At 45.3% G+C, this 21,673-nt stretch overlaps 1 protein-coding gene across 1 annotated transcript; it reads right to left on the minus strand.

Annotated features, from left to right (window-relative positions):
• Positions 1–1,229: 1,229 nt before the first annotated feature.
• On the minus strand, positions 1,230–21,106 carry LOC145352397 (RNA 2',3'-cyclic phosphatase ANGEL1-like). Its single transcript, XM_080202189.1, has 10 exons — positions 21,027–21,106; positions 17,428–18,126; positions 13,677–13,894; positions 12,473–12,542; positions 10,811–11,253; positions 10,557–10,683; positions 8,829–8,939; positions 8,357–8,426; positions 6,860–7,023; positions 1,230–5,424 (listed from the first exon to the last, which is right to left on the minus strand). Exons 1-10 carry the CDS (start codon positions 21,088–21,090, stop codon positions 5,267–5,269), a joined length of 2,124 nt encoding a protein of 707 aa, XP_080058315.1. The 5' UTR covers positions 21,091–21,106; the 3' UTR covers positions 1,230–5,266.
• Between the last annotated feature and the right edge of the window lie 567 nt (positions 21,107–21,673).

The raw sequence follows: 21,673 nt of genomic DNA on the forward strand, positions 1-21,673 counted from the left end.
CTTGGGTCCCTGGTGCTGTGGGGCAGCAGTGCTAACCACTATGCCACCCGAATCTAGAGCATAGTTTAAAAATGGTAGGTCTCCCATTTAAGACAGAGATCAGGAGGAAATTCTTTTCCTGGAGCAGTAAGTAGTCTCACAACACCAGGTTAAAGTCCAACAAGTTTATTTGGCAGCATGAGCTTTCGGGGCACTGCTCCTTCATCAGGTGAGTGCTTCTGCTGGAGGGTCATACATCTTTAGAATTCTCTTCCAGAGACAGCAATGTCATTGAACGTATTCAAGGCTGAGTTAGACCGATTTTGATTGACAATGGAGTCAAAGGGTTCTGGACAGCAGGTAGGAAAGTTGAATTATTGTCACAATCAGATCAACCATGATCTTATTGAATGTCAGAATGGTTTGCTCCTATTCCTCACATAGTAAAACGTTCTAAGGCCCTTCACAGGAGCATCATCAAATAAAATCTGAGAAAATCACATAAAGAGAAATTAAGATCGACCATCAAAACTTTAATGAAAGGGGGAGGTTTTAAGTAGCATCTTTGGAGGAGAGAGGGAATTCCAGAACTGGAGGCTTAAGCAGTTGTACATACAGCTGACAGTGGTGGTCAAGATAATGAGGAATGCGCGAGAAACCAGAATTGGAGAAATGCAGAGTTCTCAGAGGGATATAGGACTGCAGAAGGTACACAGATAGAGGGACATGGCCTTTAAGGAATTTGAAGAAATTCAGAATGAATTTAACAACAATAATGAAAATGGTTGATATGAGGGATGTGGAAATAGCTAAGTCTAGGTGATGGATAACATACGGAATATAAGCTATGGTCAAGCAGAACATCATATCTACATCGCTTATGTTCATTGTCAGGCTTACAACCTTCTCTTCTAAAAATGCCTATGTAAATTAGTTCACATTTTGCTAAATGCGTATTGTCTAAGCTTCAGCGGGTACATGTTATCTCTGGGTCACATAATTGGGTCCCAGTTTTATGTCCGTAGTTCCTTGGCACACACATCAATAATGTTTCTCCGAAATTTCTCCGAAAACTAGTGGCTTTTGCCACCAAATAAACATGTTGGACTTTAACCTGGTGTTGTGAGACTTCTTACTGTGTTTACCCCAGTCCAACATTGGCACTTCCACATCATGACACACATCAATTCCAGGACAGTATCAACAAGAGGCCTCATGACATAAACAGAAAGTAATGACCCCAACACTCATCAAGTAAACAAGCCTTTTATTTAATCCAAGTGTTACTGAACCATGTCACAAAAATATTAGGCAAAACAAAGCCTTTAAATCACACTATTTGAATATACACTTTATCTACAGGTAGTGTTGCCGAAGTATTCCGCGCTATTCTCACACACCAACTGTAAAAATAACTATGGGCGCAAGTTCATAAATCCCATGATTCCAGCTGACTGAAGAATTTGGTCCTTTAGCCAGTGGATCTGGGTTCCATACCCTAACCCAAATTAATCCAGAAAGAATCCAAAACATGGAACCTAGTCACACTATCATTTACACAAATAAAAAGACAAAAATTGGTAACAATCTTATATGCTTTTGAGGGTTTCCGGCTTTTAAATTAGACAAATTTTGTTCCTGTTCTTCTTTAAAATCAAAGATCACAGCCTTGATTTCCTCCAAGAAGCATTTTTAGAATGCTGTAACATGATGCCGTGCCCATCAATCACTCTGGCTCAATCCTGCTGCACTGCGCGTGGCCTGCAGCATGCTTGACATCATCAAGTTGCATTCATTTGTGCGATGGAGTTTTTGGTGCTCTGCTAATGCCCAAGAGATAGGCCTTGAATGAAGGCCAAGAACATGTGAGGACAGCTCACAACACTTCTTGGTTGTGGGGCCTGTGGTGCTGGTTGCTCACAGACAAGAGGGAAATGTGAATCTAGACACTCCTGATCAGTATTATGAATCCCAATGGCTCAAACAGAGTGTGCTGATAATTTATGAAATGAGTGCCCAGGATCCAAATATAACACACGCAAAATCCTTCAACCCATTAATTCCCTCCCCTTCCAGAGCAACGGATGATCAACCATTGCAGTGAGAGAATTATAATGAGCCCTGTAACTGGAATAAATGAAAAAGCACCCACACAATCCTGACTGACACTTTAAAGATGATGGGCCAAATGATCTATACATGATGTACATCCTTTCACCTCCTCACCCTCCTCCTTCCCACCTTGAAAGTATTGTCTTGGATCCAGTCACTGACTGACTTCCAGTAATTTAACAAACTGATTCCTCTTGATGTTCTCAAATGGCATGTAACACCTGGCTGAGGAAAATCAAGGCTGAGTTAATCCTATGCTCACTCCAACCTCATCCCAGCAGAGATTAAAAGGAGCCAATCAGCAGCAACTCTGGCCAATGTATTCCCCTGTCTTTTTAGTAGAGGTGGATCTAGTTCAATTGTAGCATCCTAACCCAATGTCCATGTCACAAAGGGAAGATACTTCCTCTGCTGTATTAAGCTGTACATCACTGTCTTCCTCATCCGCTCTGTTAGCAGAATACACCTTCACAGACGAGAGGAGAAGATCGAAGCTGGCACCATAGGAAAGCACAAGAACTATTGAGAAATTATTCCTCCCAAACCGCACCCCCCTCACCCCAAACCACAGTACAACAATCCTTGACCTCTGCTCGGTACAGCAGAGCTCAGACCCATCACTAACTGGTGACATAAACATGCATGCTTCCACTCAATGGAACACAGAGCTTCAATTCCTCAAGGAAGCTAAAGCACTTCAAATGAATGTGCCCTGCCACTCTCACCAGTTGTACTGCAAATTTATTTGTTGATACAGTTTTAAAACAGAAAGAAAATGAAGCAAGGAATAGCATTTTTTTTAAGTTGATGAAAACACTGCTTTCCCCAGCCCTGAGTTAATCTGTGAGTAACATTAAGCTAATGCTGTAGCCAGGTTGGTTCTGCAGTGGGACACATGCTGTGAGCACAATCTCAATTGCAATGGCATCAACTGGGTTGCAAGACAGGGCGAAACCGACAGCCAGAATGTGCAAGGCTGGAAATCCACTTTATCCAATTCCTCAGCACTTTCCATAAACATCTCCCAACAACCAAGACCGAGACATAACAGAAAGTGTAGCTTTCAATCTTCCCAATGTAATGTACAAGGTGGGAATGGGTTTCATTGCATTAAGTTGTCAGATTGGGAGAGCAGAGAAACAAAAAAAACCAAGAAAGTAAATGGGAATTTAAGAGCAAGCAGAGACCAAAACATTACACCTTGATGTGGTAGCAAGAAACAACTTCCAATACAGATACTACACTGGATGTGACGGTACAGCGTGCAGAGGGGATGAACATCAAACAGTTTTCAAGCTCAATACAGCAGTCTGCACATACAGCATTGAGAAGATTACACTAGGCAGCAGCTTTTCTAAAACCTTCTGGAGCTCTATTGCACCCAACCCACCCAAAATTGCTGAACATGAGAAAGCAGTAGCACTGACTGACATTCCCCTTCCCTTCCTGCCACGATTTAGTGTGTGCAATTTTGGGTGTCAAACTATTCCTGTGTCCCTATCAGTGTAGTGCACTGGAGAAACAATGCATTGTTTGGTAGGGTGGTCAGACGGAGCTTCTTACCCCTCCATCACCCAGCTATTGACTTACTCATCTTATAGTGTCATTGTGGAAAGGAAATGGAGACTGAGTGCTTCCTGAAGATGAGGCAAGATGAGGCACAGTCCTGGCGTGTTTTAAGATATCAGGTCTGCAGAAGTAAGGCAGGCAATTTAGGGGTTTGTCCTCAACGATGGGGAGGCAAGAAAGAAGGTTGATCCTCCCACCAGTTCAATCAGGAAAGTGTCTGCACTATACTAAAACCAGAGAGAAAAGCAGCACCTAGTCTATAATCAATTAGTGAATCAGAACTGATCTCAGTTCCTTAGGCTAAGGAGGGAATTTAAAATTGCCTCCCCATCCCCGATTCCAATCCATCGTTTCCACTGGAAAGTGCATATGTGAGCTTTGTTTGAGAACAGGATCAAGCTTGAAGTTGGCCTGCCGACATGGGGCAGAACATTGGAAAATAACAGAAAATTATTTAAAGAGAAGAAGGCTGAACATATTTTTGAATTTTCATTTGAAAAGCATAAAATGATTAGGGAATGAGGTTTAAAAAGAGAATGTAGTGTGCACCACTCATCTCTGTTTCACCAATTCATACAGATGGTTTTCTGTGTGGAGATTCTTTTCAGAGCACCTAATCACCACTGAAAGCAAAAAGTAACTGGGAAAAGTTCTGTTTGAAATACAATATAAATTACTAATACTTACCAGTTTCTGTCAAGGGTGCAGGTACATCCAGTGACTTGGTATCATGTGCCCAACCTCTGAATGAAAAGCTGTGAACTCCATAGATAAGCACACAGTCTGTTTCACAGCTGGCTAGCTTACCGAAACACTACTGTATTTAAAAGTGAAGATGAAGAGCTTGATACCACTCTCCTGATGGCCCAGCTGGATAAGGCAGGAAATAGCTGAGCCCCTGCTGACCAGGAAAGTCGCAGCTTCAATCCCAGCATCTGCCTAAATCATTGATATCAGGCAAGGATAGAGGAGGAAAAGGAAAACAAATTGCCCAGAGTTCCCATTGCTGATGGCGATTAAATTCAAATGGATTCTTAGACTGGCTATCAGTGAGGGACAGGATTAGACTCTGCTGTGATGCTTGCCTCAGATGAATAGCCTAACTATACACAAATATTGGCACCTTTGACACAGGTTCCAGAGGACAACCAGCACCTGCCCATCAATATTTCCATTTCAGTTAACAACTTCAAAGGAAGGGAAAAGGAAAATGAAGGGAACGGCCATTAAAAAAACCATGTCCCAATGGCAAATTATCATTACAGCTAATAAGTTTCATAAAAGGCTCTGCTGGCTCATCTTACCTGGAACAAAATTATACAATAGAATCACATTTTGCAAGCGCTAGATGGCAAAATCATTAATCGTCTTGCCCCTGACCCAACTGATATTCCTTTGGCATTTCCGTAATCTTAAAGCAGCAAACTTGAAATTCTAGTCCATTAAAAGAAGAAACAAAGATTAAAATAGCCTAAATCAGACTGTAAAATGAAGATTGGACATCTTACATCAGAGCTTCAATCTGCCCACTGAGCGGTGTCTGTCCATGAAGCTTGGCAAGGGCTCACCAGCCAAGTGCAAGTCTCACTATGTTTTAAAAATGAAATCAATCACAGGGTTTCAACCCAAACTTGGCAAGCAGGGAGAGGTGATCAGATGAGCATATGCCATTGGGCAACCCATTGGCCAGCCAGATGTCATGCTCAGACAGGAGGGAAAGTCGGCCCAGCAGCTTGAGGGCTCCATCTCTGTATCGCCTACGCCCTGTAAGGAAGGAAAGACAGACAGGATCAGGTCACATCGCTGGACAGGATGGGGTGACAGGACAGCATTCACACGAAGGCAGGACGAAAAATCTTGAAGAACCAGTCTGATGGCACTGCCTGTAGGAACTACAAAACAGGACATCAGCCACTTCAATCATTATAGATAACGTGCATTTATCAATTCAACAACTATTAATGTTCACTTATCAGCCAGAGGTGCAGCTACAAGCAGTGACCAGTTACCACTTCCTTAACTGCAGAAGTTCAAATGAAAGAAAGGCTTGCACTTGCAAAGAGTCTTTCACAACCTCAGGATATTCCTGAACAGCCAACAAGGTATTTTTGAAATGTAGTTAATGCAATGTGAGAAACACAACAGCTGGATTACGCACAGCAAGTTTCCACAGGAAGCATTGTGATCATGCATTTGTTTAAGTAGTTGACTGAAGGAAAAATTTTGGCCAAAGCACTGGGGAAAATTCTCCTACTTTTCTTCAAAATGGGATCCTTTATATTCACCCGGGAGGGCATACAGGACCTCAGATTAAAATGTCACCTGTAGGACAGCACCACCAGGGAGCTCAGTGTTCCCTCAGTACTACATTGCAGTGTCAGTATGGATTTTGAGCCCAAGTATTTGAAGTAGAATTTGCACTCAACTTTGTGACTCAGTTGTTGAGTTCAGTGTCTTGTCTAAGGACTGCAAATGCTGTCACAGGTTAGGTGGGGACATCTCAGCCTAACTTTATTTTGAGTTCTGGCAAGTGCCGAAGCATTAATCTCCCTTTCTTTTCAGAAAGGCAGCTGAGACTTGCTGTGCATTCCCAGTAATTCCTGCCTTACTTCAAATAAAAGGTAAGGTTATCATATGACAATAGTCCCAGATGACAATCGGATGTTCTCCCTTTGAGGAGGAGAGTTCACCAATGGTGATTTAACCTGAGGGTCACCACACCTCAAGTAAAGGGTAACCCTGAGAAGGCAGGTCCTTCATGAATGACCTCAGTCAATATGGAAATTGAAACCATGCTGTTGGCATTGGTTGCAACACAATCCAGCTATCCAACCGATTACCCAATCTCAAATATCTAGTGATTGTGTAGCTTATGCTATGGTTATTATCACAGAATAAATAGATAACGCGCTGTTAACCAAACAGGATGCTTCTCCATTGTCATCCATGTCCTGGCCATCCATCAACACAAATTTTACTCAGTGACAGGAAACAGCTAAAGAATCCTCCGCAGCTTCTGAAGCCATGACTGCAAAGGCAAGGCCAAATCTGTCAGACCTCTGGTGGGATACAGGCAAGCCCACAACATGAAACCCCTATCTCTAACAAAGCAGCAACTTCAATTCAAATGGTCAGCTACAAAGCAACACCCCCACCATCCGCCAACATCCCAATCCCTGCCACATGACAGGTAACAAACCTTTTCCAGCCTTATCAGAGATTGGCTGTGCTGAGTAGAAGATGTAATCCACAGTCAGGCCGAAGCCAGATGAACAGGTTGTAACCTCTGGCCGTCCTGTGTCAGGCAGATAATGACTGTAGACCGAGGTTAAGTTGAGGTTGTGCCGGAGAGTGGTTGGAGACCTGAGTGGAGTGAAAAAGGCAGAGAAGAACATAAGAACATAAGAAATAGGAGCAGGAGTAGGCCATCTAGCCCTTCGAGCCTGCCCCGCCATTCAATAAGATCATGGCTGATCTGTCGTGGCTCAGTTCCACTTTCCCGCCCTCTCCCCATAACCCTTAATCCCTTCTCTTATCAAAAACCCATCAACCCGCTTCTTAAAAATATTTAGCGAGGTAGCCTCCACCACTTCAACGGGCAGAGAATTCCAGAGATTCACCACCCTTTGAGTGAAGAAGTTCCTCCTCAACTCCGTTCTAAACCGCCCCCCCTTTTGTTAGTTTCAGGCAGTGGATGGGAAACCCAGTTGGGGGTTGAGAGTTTAAATTCCACCATTGGTTGTGAAGAACATTTATGAGTCAAGGTGGAATTTTACAATAATCCAGCAGCTTTTAAAGCCATTTATTCTGCTGCCAAGCTACAAGTTATTTGATTTATTGCCACAACTTGTTGAGGTGGGATCTTAACTCAAAACCTCTGGGTTGCTGGTTCAGGATCACCATAACCTTTGCAGCATTATTCCTCATCAACAATTAAGACAAAAAATACTTTCAAAAATGGTATTTATCTCTCATTTCACATTAACCCTACCGGAGATAATAACTCACCTATATCCAAACTCACCAATGCCACTGGAAGCTAGGATTGATTTGTGGCTAAACTGCAAGGATTCTCTTAATTTTCCCAACACCTGGACACTTAAGGTCGCAAACTCCACAACATTTGGAAATTTGTGGTCACAAACTTGCACCTCACTATTCGGACCCAGGACATTGTTGCTTCTGCGCAGCTTACTCTGTTTTAAAAATTCTAAAAAGGGCAGAGTCCAGGTGTATCTGGTAACACAACACCCCCCTGCTAATTCCCCTTCAGAAACTGCAGCAATCTACAAAGCCCACCAACTGACCAGCCACGATGCAAACTGGAAAACTTTTCCCGAGCTACTGGAGCGTAAATTTTATAATTCAATTCAAAATTATTAACAAAAGGATACATGTTCAAGCCTTGGAAAGGGTTTATACATTTATCAGGATGCTACCAGTCATGAGGGACTTCAGTTATGTGGAAAGACTGAGAAGCTTAAGGGAAAATAAAAAAGAAATGTTCAAAGACTATGGTGGATTTAGATGGGAATGTCCAAGATTTCCCAAGAAACACGCTCCAAGAAACATTGCAGTCAGGAATTCCTATATTCTAGCACTGCAAACCATCCTGAAGCTCTCTTTCCAGTCTCTGCTTAAAAGCGAATAGTTTACAAGTATTAATCTAATCTACTAATGACAACATAAGACATACCTATTACAGAAGAGCTCATCCTCTGGCTCGGATACACTGACATAGCCTTCTGAACCATCCCCTGGAGGCTCTGTATGGAGATGGAACACAATTCAAGATCATCAGTAAAACCAAAAAGAAATAACACAGACTGATAAATTGTGGCCTCATTGATAGCGATCTCCATCCTCCCCCATTCATCTCGCAACAGATGGGAAAGGGTCATGGGTAGGTGAGTGTTAGAAAGAAGGAGTATGTTCTTAAGTGTAAAAATTATGTTACCTGATCCAAATATGCCCAATCAAAAGTTGGAGATGTGAAACTCAGAAATTACATGATAATCAAATATTTCTGCCCCACCCCCAAAATATGCACCTTCATTGCCGCCACGCACAACTCTGCTCCACTCCCTTCTCCGTGTTAATGTCAGGGTCAGAGTTTCATTATAACGGGAGATTTGGTAGATAGGATTTGCACATCAACCTGGCTGTACCTGGCTTTGCATCAGTTACACCCTCAATGAAAACAAGATCTTCTGGACGTACAAGAGCTGGTGCGGAATATCTTAGCTGGAGGAGAAACTCACGGCCATATCTCCGTTTTCCTAAACAAAAAAGCAAAACAGGTATCAGGCACTGCAAACATCACTAAAATAGTGAAACTGGGCAGGAAGCTATAGAACGTTGCAACACAGAATGACATGAAGCAGACAAACACTGATTGACAATTTTGACTGAACAGATGTAGAGCAGAGGCTCTACAAAAAATCAGATCTGAAGAAGAATTCCCCAAACTGCTGTTGTATGGTTTCTAGCAGCCCACTATGGAGCATGCAGAAGATCATAGAGCAGATCCAATCAAAATAATGCAATGAAAACCTTAATAAAACCATATAACAGGAATGCCAAAAGCAATTTTCACCAATCACCATTTCACACAGCAAAATGAATTCATAATTCCATTCCTCCCAACCTTCTACATTGTTAACTAAACTGCCTTTGTAAGGTGAAGACTTTTACAATATGATAAAAAAGTAACAAGTTTATTAGATTTTCAATGCAGAAGTGAAGAACATTCTCAATCATATAAGTACATTTACAGAGCAACAGAAAAATCCTTATTTTAAGACTCAAGTAGGCTTGTCTGTTTCAAACTTACATGCCCGTCTCATGTGTCTGAGCTCGAGACAAAGCTTTGCCCCCAGTGCAATGTTGTGAAATTCAGTGTGGGACCTAAACTGAATTGTAGATACCAGTATTATCACCTTCCTATGACCCCCAAATTTCAGCATTGCAAAATGTGAGTTGCATCAACTCAATATCCTGATTTAATCAGCCCTCCCCCACCTTAAGTATTCAGCACCATGAGCGAGGCCTCTCGAACTCTGTCCTGTCCCCAAGCAAATAGAACACAGACATCAGAACAGGACTGAGCCATCCAGCACCTTGAGTCTGTTCTGCCATTGAAGGTAAGCAAGGGGCAGATTGGATAAAGGAAGTGATCAGCTAACCCGTTCTCTTCTCTTCACCAATATCCACATACTGACAGCTGCTATCCCGAGTCTGCTCAGCCACAAGGGGCTGTGACTGACCCGTATCTCAATTCCACCTACCGTACTTTGCCCAGAACTCTTGATACCCTTAACTCAACAAAAATCATCAAATTTTTAGTTGCTTCACAGCTTTCTCAAGGACAGGGAATTCCAGGTTAACACGACACCCTGCATAAAAAAATATTCAATCCCAAATAGTCTGGAATGATCTGAACATAATGTGCTCTTGTTTAGGGTTTCCCATTAAAGGAAACAGTTTCTCTGCATCTAATGTATCAAATCCCTTTTGCATTTTAAGCACCTCAATTAGATCACTACTTAACCTTCTAAACTCAAGGGAATACAAACCAACTTTACACAGCACAGCCTACTAATTTATTCCTTTAAATCCTAGTATTATTCTGGCCAGTTCTTGGTCCACTTTCTCTCCAAGGTTAGCATATCCTTCCTCAGGTGCAGTATTCAGAGCTGAACAAAATACTCCAGATAACGACACTGCAAACATGATGGCTGTGAACAGCAGAAAAACAAAAGGGAGTAGCAGGAGGAAGTAAAAGAGAGTTGAGTATTTCCCAGAGCCAGAGCACGAACCAGAGATCGGGTACAAGGTCAGAGCGCACGAAGAAGGTAAGGAAAGAGCAGATTGGATAAAGGAAACAAGCAGCTAACCTGTTCTCTTCTTTTCACACATATCCACATACTGACAGCTGTCTGTTATCCTGAGTCTGCTCGGCCACAAGGGGCCATAGAGTTTCCTTGGACATACTTGGAGAGAATAATCCTCCTGACTTGACACCTGTCAGAATATAAAATACAACAGTGCAACATGGGTTACTGGCATTTCCTTGGAGATAGACTGCAGGTTTTTAAAAAAATCTAATTTGGGAAATGGGTCGGAAGTGATGCAGGTGTCAACTATTTACCTTCCATGTTGGCATTCCATAATAGTAAAGCTCCCCATTTCGGATGAGCTTATACAAAGGTGACTCCGGGACAGAGTTCAGATCTCCGCAGAGAATGATTGGACAGTGGTTACCATCTGTGCATGCTGCATGTACTACCTGCTCAATTTCAGCAAATAACACAGCCAATTGGGTGAGTTTAATATCCCCCCGTCTGGGATTGAATATGAGGTGAGTGTTTGCCACGCAGATGTCAGGAAACTTTGAGCTTTCTTGGGCACAGTCTGGGGTCAGGGCTCGGAGCAGAACCAGCAGTGCCACATTGTCCCTGTTCAAGGTTTCCACAATAGGTCGAAAATACTCGACAGGGTGCTCGGACACCAGAGAGAATTTCCCCCTTTTGTAGCACACAGCACACCCATCCGTCTTGATTCCGGTACGGCGTTTATAAACGCATTCATAACCTGCAGAGAAGGCAACTAGATTAGCACTGGGGTAATTCATTCACTAGGGATTTTCACAGTAACTTCATTGCAGTGTTAATGTAAGCCTATTTGTAACTAATAAATAAACTTAAAAAAAAACACTGTATTCTTCCATTTATAGAATGTCGTAAGAAACAGCTGTCTACAGCATTGTGGAATTAACTCTGATTTACAAATACAGCAACGTTTAAATTTGCATTCACTTTTTATCGAATGAATTTGATATTTGGTACTCAAATGCTAAAAAATATATTTTGGAGAAGTGGGTTTCAAAATAATTCTCCTAAAACTAAATGTCTCATGCAAGCTGACTGCACAACTAGCAATCCTGAAGTGAGCTCTTATTTCCAGTTTACAACTGTGCTTCCCTTCACCCTTGATTGCTCAGTGGTTACTTCCAGCACGGAGTTAATGTGGGACTCAGTCCAGAAGATTACAAGTTATGATAAACAAATACTTATATTGCACCATATCTTACTAACAGGTCGCAAAGTGCTTCTGTTGCAATGGCGGGGAATCAAAGTTCAGCAGAAATATTCTGTCAATAGCAATGAAATAAGTGACCAGGTAAGCTAAATTTAGAAACAGGAGGAGGTCCTTTTAAGTTCATTATGCCACTCAATTAGCTATAACTTAATTACTTCTACCCACCTTACCTCCCTATCTTCACCTAATAAAAAGCCATCAGTCTCAGTTTTGAGAACATTAAGGTTGGCTGAGGAAAGAATGCTGACATGGATACCAAGTGAAAACTTTGCTCTCCTTCAAATAGTGTGTTGTGATTTTTAACATCAGGCAGTTTGGAGTGCTACAATGGACCTGGCGCTAAAGCATGGGTGATGTTTTCAGTCTTACTCCCAATCCAATGATCCCTGCTGAAGATGCACATGCATGGTTGTTGGGCAGGATGTCCCCTGCCCAGACTGCCAAACAGCCTTTCAACACTCAACCACAACTGGTTGGTAGGAAATCTCGCTCCACAGATGCTGCCAGACCTGCTGCGTTTCCAGCAGTTTCTGTTTTTTCTTTCTCAACACTCATTGCTCAATCTCACATATGGAAAACAAATAGTGACTTGGGCAACTTGCCAGCATTCTATGAAACTTATCCCAATAAAGAGCACCAGGAAAACACCAAAGGGAAAAGTAAATCAGTCAGTGCTGATAGATTATGGGTTTGTCCTTTCGGCCTTACTCACCCAGTTGTTGCAGAGCTGGTCGAAACTGCTGGTGGTAATGGTTCTCTTGAACTTCCTGTAGGCACAGAATCTGAAAGGGGATCCACAAGATGTCAGACTGACATGTACTCTTACTGCCTCGTTTGCAGTTTACAAACATGTATTTACATTTCGCTGGATATAGCCAAAGTACTGAAACAAGAAGGCCTCCAGATAGTTCTGACAGTCATATCTAAGCCAGAGACATAGAGTCAGGAATGTAACACAATGCTGGTATTAAGTATGGCAGCTCAGGAGTCCAAGTCGATTGCAGACCCAACTGCAGTACAGACCCTCCATTTTCTACACTAGCTGAGGTTGAACATTGTAGGTTTTAAAAGAGGAGTTAGATACAGCTCTTGGGGCTAAAGGGATCAAAGGATTTGGGGGGGGATAGCAGGAACAGGTTACTGAAATAGAAGATCAGCCATGATCATAATGAATGCTGGAAAAGGTTTGAAGGGCCAAATGGCAAACTCCTATTCCAGTTTCCATGTTACTATGCTAAAACATATGAAGCATCCAGTAGTGGATTGCAGGGATCAATGGATGTGGGTCTATGGTGATCCACCATCTCAGAGCTTAGTCATTATGTAAGAGACTATGCACCAAGCACCAAGTAAATATTCAACAATGAAGAACTTCATTTATTACAAATTGTTGGCATTGCTGGCAAGATCATCACTTACTGCTCATCCCTAATTGCCCTTGTAAAGGTAACAAGTTACCGTCTTGCATATAACTGAGTGGTCTGTGAGACCATCTTGGAGGGCAATTAAAGGTTGACCAGATTACTGTAGATCTGGAGTCATATAGAGGCCAGAGGGACTAAGGACAGCACATTTCCTTCCCTAAAGAACACTAGTGGGGTTTTACATAAATCCAGTGGTTTTAGAGACACCATGACAGGTACTGGCTTTTTTTTAAATTCCAGAATTAGCTTAATTTAAGTTCCCCGGCTGCCATAGTGGGATTTGAACTTGTGTCAGCAGATTTTTTGTCCGGTCACTGGATTACTCACCCAATAGCATAAATACAATGTTACTGTACATCACAGTGAAAACCGCCCCATCTCAATATTTAAAATCCACCCCTGCAGTGGTCAGCGGATACCAAGCAGTAATAGTCTCCCTTCACCAACCATCAAGGTGATAACTGAACACTGGTTCGTTGGTACTGTACTCACATCAGGATCCCAGGTCTCAAACTCCTGCAGAATATTCTGGAATCGGAATTCCCACTTTAGGAATTCTGGTTGGCAGTGAGCGTACAGATCAGCGTTTGTCTCCAAAAGGTCCTGAGACAGGATATTGTACGACATGATGGTGAATTCAAATAGCTTGCTATCAGCAGCACCATCCACCTGGGGTCTTGGTAAGTCCTCCCACACTCTGACTAGCAGACCTAGAAAATAAGTGAACCAGTGACTTGAAGAGAATCAGTAATGGAATAATGGATGCTTCGAGGGCAAGCTGCTGTTGGTGGTCAGTTGTTTGGTTGTGACTAATTGCATTGATGACTTATTTTCCAAACCTCGCTGGATTCCGGGGAAGTGCCGGAAGGTTGGAAAATGGCTAATGTTACGCCGCTGTTTAAAAAGGGTAGCAGGCAAAAGGCAGGTAATTATAGGCCGGTTAGTTTAACGTCTGTTGTGGGTAAAATGCTTGAATCCGTCATCAAAGAAGAAATAGCGAGGCACCTTGAGAAGAATTGTTTGATAGAGCAGACGCAGCACGGATTCGTTAAGGGGAAGTTGTGTCTGACGAATTTATTGGAATTCTATGAGGGTGTGACTAGTGTGGTAGACAGAGGGGGAACCGGTGGATGTGGTGTTTCTCGATTTTCAGAAGGCGTTTGATAAGGTGCCGCACGAAAGGTTGCTTCAGAATGTTAGGGGGCATGGAGTTGGGGGTAAGGTGTTAGCGTGGGTAGAGGATTGGTTGTCTAATAGGAGGTAGAGAGTTGGTATCAATGGCTGCTATTCTGATTGGCGGTTGGTGACTAGTGGAGTGCCCCAGGGATCAGTGCTGGGGCCTCAACTATTTACCATTTATATAGATGATCTGGAGGAGGGGGCTGAGTGTAGGGTGACAAAATTTGCTGATGACACAAAGATAAGTGGAAAAGCAAATTGTGCGGAAGGTGTGGAAAGTCTGCAGAGGGATCTAGATAGGCTAAGCAAGTGGGCGAGGACCTGGCAGATGGAGTACAATGTTAGCAAATGTGAGGTTATCCACTTTGGCAGAAATAATAGTAGGAGGGATTACTATTTAAAGGGTGAAAAGCTGCAGCATGCTACAAAAACCCAGCCTGCAGGTGCAGCAGGTGATCAGGTAGGCAAATGGGATGCTGGCCTTTATAGCGAGGGGGATTGAATATAGAAGTAGGGAGGTCTTGCTGCAACTGTACAGGGCACTGGTGAGGCCGCAGCTGGAGTACAGTGTGCAGTTTTGGTCGCCGCACTTGTGCAAGGATATTTTGGCCTTGGAGGGAGTGCAGAGGAGGTTCACTAGGCTGATACTGGAGATGAGGGGGTTGAACTATGAAGAGAGGCTGAATAGACTGGGTTTGTACTCGTTGGAGTTTAGAAGGATGAGGGGGGATCTTATACAGATGCATAAGATAATGAAGGGGATGGATAGGGTAGAGGTAGAGAGACTCTTCCCGTTCAGAAAGGACAGCAGGACTAGAGGGCACAGCCTCAGGATAAGGTGGGGGGCGGAGGGGGCAGTTTAGAACGGAGTTGAGCAGGAACTTCTTCACTCAAAGGGTGGTGAATCTCTGGAATTCTCTGCCCGTTGATGTGGTGGAGGCTATCTCGCTAAATATATTTAAGACACGGGTAGATAGGTTTTTGGTAGGCAAGGGAATTAAGGGTTATGGGGAGAAAGCGGGAAAGTGGAACTGAGCCACTTCAGATCAGCCATGATCTTATTGAACGGCGGGGCAGACTCGAGAGGCTAGATGGCCTACTCTTGCTCCTATTTCTTATGTTCTTATGTTTGCTCGAGTGCTGTGACAGACAACAGCACACAATATCTGTGGCTGGGATTGTAGACTCAGGGCCACAATTCCCCATGTTAGCTTCACAAAGTTTGTGAATCTGAGCCTCCCTTACTCCATGATACTCAAAAGGAATTCATTCCAGTCAGATATACAGCAAGATGGCAGAAATCTGGCAACATGTGGTCATCTCAGTCTTCTTGGCCAGAAATGAAACATGGAAAGAGAAGGGATCTGAGAAAGGGCAAAAGTGAAAAACATCATATAGAGATGTAGTCTTCAAAATTCTATCTATTCCTTTTTAAACACAACACATTAAAGGGATTAAGAACCGAATGACAATAGATGGACGTATTATGTGTTAAGCATTTAGCTGTCAACACTGCTAGGTAGTTGCACTATTTTTAACATTGTGTTTACTATAACCCAAACAATCTCAAATGAATCTAGATAGCCTTTAAAATGTGTGAAGCAGCCAAATGTTTTCGCTAAAATTGCTGAAAGATAAACAATTTCAATGTTATTTGTCCTACCCAGATCACCATACATGGGGAAATAAACACTATCAATATTAACACACAAACATCATACATCACTTCATGTTTCTGCCATGCCCAGTTCAGTGACAGGCCTGAACCACAGTAGGTCACTCGGTGTTACATGGCTTGAAATGTATTGTTTGCCTCAACTCTATTCCAAGGTCAAAGTCTCCAGCTTAATAGCTGGGCCTGTGACTACTTGGTAAATATAATCAATAATGTCAATTTCAAATCAACCAACGCACTTCTCTGAAAAACAGGATTTCATCTAGACAGTCTGATCTGTCACTACTGGAACATAAGACATTTTTGGCCCTCAGATTATTATTTTGATTCTTTTTGATATTGAAAATAGTTAATTATGGTTTCTGTCAGCTATCTCTGTACGTTACAGAAATACATACTGTTGATAGTGCGTTAGCTTGAGTCTCGCTTTCTGCCAAAGGGAGTAGTAGAAGTTATCCATCTCAATCTGTTGCCAAGTGGATTACTGCTGCGCAAATTAAGTGCAAGGATGATGTATGTCTTTCTATTGCATCATTTGAACAGGCACGAGAGGGAGCCCGATGCATTAAGATCTTTTATTCAGATACACCTTCACAGGGTGTTGAAACAAGTTGGTTTCAGCTACCTGGCATCGGGTCAAAAACCAGCCAGTCAGAATTATTGATACTTTAACAGCTGTGTCGGGCACGAGGTAAGCCTGAGTCAGGCACCATATTCTGCAAACCATTTAAATGGACAATATTGTGGTCAGGATTCCAAATAGAGGTTTCTATTGAGCTACCTCACACTTAGATCAGAATCTCCAGTCAGTAAAGAGCCTGAGAAAGTTTTGAGCTCGTTGTCTTGTAACAACTAAGTGGCATTTTTCAAGAATCTAGTTTGGGAGGTAGCTCAAGAAAGTGTGCATTTTTCTTGTTTTTCTATGTACTGCAAAGCATATATACACTTCTATTCAAATATTAGTCATTTACTTATTTTTGCATTAAGTAAACTGGTGATTTATAAACTGAGCTTTGATCAGGATGAAACTGCCTCCCAAGGATGAAGAGAATGTTATGATGTGTGCCACATTCCAGTAAAGCTCTGTTTAATCCCTGGGTTTTGCCGTATTCACCTAGTTATATGCAGGAAAAGGAGCAAACAAAATCACTGACACAAATCTACCAACAGCAGTGGCAGAATATGCCGGATCCAAGAGGAGTACCTGGTATAAATGACAGAAGTGTAGCATTGGTGGTGTGATGGGATCTGAACCCACACCATTGAACTGACCACAGTGTCAAAACCGCCAAACACCAGCCCTCTCTCATCATACTCATTCATATGGCTGCTTTTACTGGTGATGAAATAAAAGCTGTCTCTAGTTGTTTAATTGTTCACCTTCCTCACCTTGATACGGGTCTGTGCACATTAGGGGATTGCCTTCATTCTGAAACTGCCACAGGGCATTTGCTGCTGCATCATTCACGCCCATTAGAGGGGGAAACTGCCATGCTGTGCTGCCAATTGGATCACTCATGCTATGTGCTGGCATCGACTGCCAACCCATTATACCACCATCCTGGGAACCACGCTGCCCAGGTGGAAATTGCCAGCTTGTCGGGAGCTCAATCCCACTCACATTCTGTGAAGGTGCTGACATCCAACCTATCGCGTCCTCCTTCACGCCCTGGCTGGGCGAGGCTGGCCAGTCTGTGGCAGTCTCTGATGTGGAGGTCAATTGCCATCCCACAATACTCTGGTCCTGATCAATACCCGGAACACTGGCAGCCTGCCACACTTCCGACTGTTGGGTCAATGTTGGTACATTCCTCGATTGCTGCCACGCCATGGTGGCCTCAGCCACCTCCCAGGTCTCAGACAGTTGATCCTGCGCTTTCTTCTCTATGTCCGCACTCACTTTGTTCTCCCCTACTGATTCCCCACCCGAAAGTTCACTTGGCCCTCCTCGTAGCCAATCTTGGAGCAGAGCAGTCTGGTCTTTGCTAAGTGGCAGCCGTGGAGCGGAATCTCCATCAGATAGCCCGTCGCTTTCCTGTAACGATGTTGTTGAACATTCCCTTGCAGAGTCATCTTCAATGTAAGGACCTGACAGGACAAAAGGACAACAGAAATCATTTGCTTCATTTATATGAACACTCAAAACAAAAAGAAATCATATGGAGAATTCCAACTGCCAGGAAAAATTCAGCTCCTATTTCAAAACAGTACACTTACAACCACAACAATCATTGAGTTCTTACAGTTAATTACACACAGAATCAATCTCCCTTCTCCGTTAGTTATTTGTTGAGTACTTCCCTCAAGATCCATTGCACTGCTTCCTTACTCCAAGTAATTGAACCCCAGGTCATTAGTGCCATGGAACTCTTCAACTTCCTCAGTACCTCCTTTCCTATTACAAACTGTACACGTCCAACATTCAAAATTTGGTGTCAACTAATTCAATTTGTCCCATTTGTTCCAAAAAGTGGCAGAGAATTTCTGTCATCCATCTGAACAAACAAATGGGGTCTCAGTTAAATGTTTCACCTGTAAGACAGCATTTTCAACAATGCTGCATTCCCTCCACACTAGAGGATCAATTTAGATTAAAATCAAATTACTGTGGATGCTGGAATCTGAAATAAAAGAGAAAATGCTGAAAAATCTCAGCAGGTCTGGCAGTATTTGGAAGGCGATAACTCGAAACATCAACTCTTTTCTCTCCTTACGGATGCTGTCAGGCCTCCTGAGATTTTCCAACATTTTCTCTTTTTGAATCAATTTAGATTATGTGTTCATGATCTCCAGGCAACGTTCTCCATTACTCAAGGACACTATTTATTCCCTATCCCAAAGGTGAGCCATCATGTTAAATTACAGCCGAGGAACTTTGCAGGCATTTCAGAGGACAGTTAAGGGTCAACCATGTTACTCTGGGTCTGGGGTCACATATAGGTCAGACATGGTAAAAACATGAATGAACCAGATGGGCTTTCGTAACAATCCAGTAATTACATGATAATCATTACTGATATTATCTTTTAATTGCAGATTTATAAACAATTTTCTTAACTAAACTTAAATTTCCCAACTGCCACAGAGGAACTTCGACAGAAATTACTAGATCATTCACCAAGGCCTCTAGATGATTAGTCTGGTAACATAACCACTTCGCTATCATACCCTGTATGAGGATAAAAGAAAGCCTGGCATTTCTATAACACTTTCTCAGATTTTGGGGATCATAAAATCTAAATGAAGTACAGGCACTGTTGCAATGTTAGAAATGCAACAACCCATTGACACAAAGTTCCCATAAACAGAAATCAAATAGGTGTCCATTAGTTACAGGATGAATGATGGCCAGGGCACTAGGAAGAGTTTCCCTGTCTCTTTTTCAAGTAATCACATTCTACACCTGGTCAACTGATTCAGCAAATGGGAATTTGGTTGATCCAAAAGACTCAACTTTCGATGGTTCCGTGCTCCCTCAGTGCCACACAGGCCCTGCAGAGTGGGACTCAAACCTGCAACCTTCTGACGCTGGGGCACTGGCCCAATTGAGCCAGGGGCAGACACCTGGGCAGTGGCTCTCCTGTTGATTTCCCATTTCCTTGGCATGTTGGCCAACCCTTCTTTCATCAAATGGACCAATGGGAGGAGTGAGTGCAGGAGGTGGGTGATTGGGTCAAGCTTTACTGCTCAGGGCAAAGAGTGGCACTGGGTCCGGGCTGCGACGGCAGTGGGTCCGGGGGGGGCGCGAGCGGCACGCAGTCCGGGGGGGGCGCGAGCGGCACGCAGTCCGGGGGGGGCGCGAGCGGCACGCAGTCCGGGGGGGGCGCGAGCGGCACGCAGTCCGGGGGGGGCGCGAGCGGCACGCAGTCCGGGGGGGGCGCGAGCGGCACGCAGTCCGGGGGGGGCGCGAGCGGCACGCAGTCCGGGGGGGCGCGAGCGGCACGCAGTCCGGGGGGGCGCGAGCGGCACGCAGTCCGGGGGGGCGCGAGCGGCACGCAGTCCGGGGGGGCGCGAGCGGCACGCAGTCCGGGGGGGCGCGAGCGGCACGCAGTCCGGGGGGGCGCGAGCGGCACGCAGTCCGGGGGGGCGCGAGCGGCACGCAGTCCGGGGGGGCGCGAGCGGCACGCAGTCCGGGGGGGCGCGAGCGGCACGCAGTCCGGGGGGGCGCGAGCGGCACGCAGTCCGGGGGGGCGCGAGCGGCACGCAGTCCGGGGGGGCGCGAGCGGCACGCAGTCCGGGGGGGCGCGAGCGGCACGCAGTCCGGGGGGGCGCGAGCGGCACGCAGTCCGGGGGGGCGCGAGCGGCACGCAGTCCGGGGGGGGCGCGAGCGGCACGCAGTCCGGGGGGGCGCGAGCGGCACGCAGTCCGGGGGGGTGCGAGTGGCACTGGGTCCGGGGGGTGCGAGTGGCACTGGGTCCGGGGGGTGCGAGTGGCACTGGGTCCGGAGTGCGAAGAGTATTGGGTCCAGGGGGCGAAGGGCACTGGGTCCGGGGTGTCGGCGGCACTGGGTCCAAGGGGGGGGGGTAGGTGAAGGGCACTGGGCCTGGGGGGTGAACCTGGGGGGGGCGGGAGGTTTGGGGTGGGGAATTTGGGGGGGCGGGAGGTTTGGGGTGGGGAATTTGGGCGGGGGGGAGGGGAGGATCCACTTACAGACAGAGTCCATGAGAGAGGCTGGAGGCTCTTCCCCCAGTGGGTCACAGACCCCTGTCCGGCCCTGGCTGAGGTGAGGGGCTGGCGGGTGGGGAGGGATCTGGGCAGTGGGTAATGGGGGGGGGGGGGGGGGGGGTCCCCCAGCCCCTGGCGTCGCCCGGGGTAACGGCCGGGCCCGGTTGCTAGGGTAACGGAACCCCGGGGCCTAGTCAGCCCCCCAAAGCCTAACCCCCTCCCTCCCCGCGGCCCGGCGCGGGGTTCAGGGCCCGGGGTGGGCGGCCCGGCCCGCTCCCACCCACCAGCCTCCCTCCCTCTGTCCCTCTCCCCGCGGCCCTGACCTGTGAGGCGGCGGAGCAGCTGAGCGAGCGGCGCCAGGAGGAGGATCAGCAGCGAGCCCAGCATCCCGCCGCAGTGCGCAGGCGCCGCCGCTCAACAACAAACTTTATTAACCAGAGAGACACATCTGGATCAGACCCAGACTGCAGCACACACACATCTGGATCAGACCCAGACTGCAGCACACACACATCTGGATCAGACCCAGACTGCAGCACACACACATCTGGATCAGACCCAGACTGCAGCACACACACATCTGGATCAGACCCAGACTGCAGCACACACACATCTGGATCAGACCCAGACTGCAGCACACACACATCTGGATCACACCCAGACTGCACACACACACACATCTGGATCACACCCAGACTGCAGCGCACACACATCTGGATCACACCCAGACTGCACACACACACATCTGGATCACACCCAGACTGCAGCACACACACATCTGGATCACACCCAGACTGCAGCACACACACATCTGGATCACACCCAGACTGCAGCACACACACTCATCTGGATCACACCCAGACTGCACACACACACATCTGGATCACACCCAGACTGCAGCACACACACATCTGGATCACACCCAGACTGCACACACACACATCTGGATCACACCCAGACTGCAGCACAC

Source organism: Carcharhinus amblyrhynchos, chromosome 14, assembly GCF_965287045.1.
Source record: "Carcharhinus amblyrhynchos chromosome 14, sCarAmb.v2.hapA, whole genome shotgun sequence".
Taxonomy (NCBI): Eukaryota; Metazoa; Chordata; class Chondrichthyes; order Carcharhiniformes; family Carcharhinidae; genus Carcharhinus; species Carcharhinus amblyrhynchos.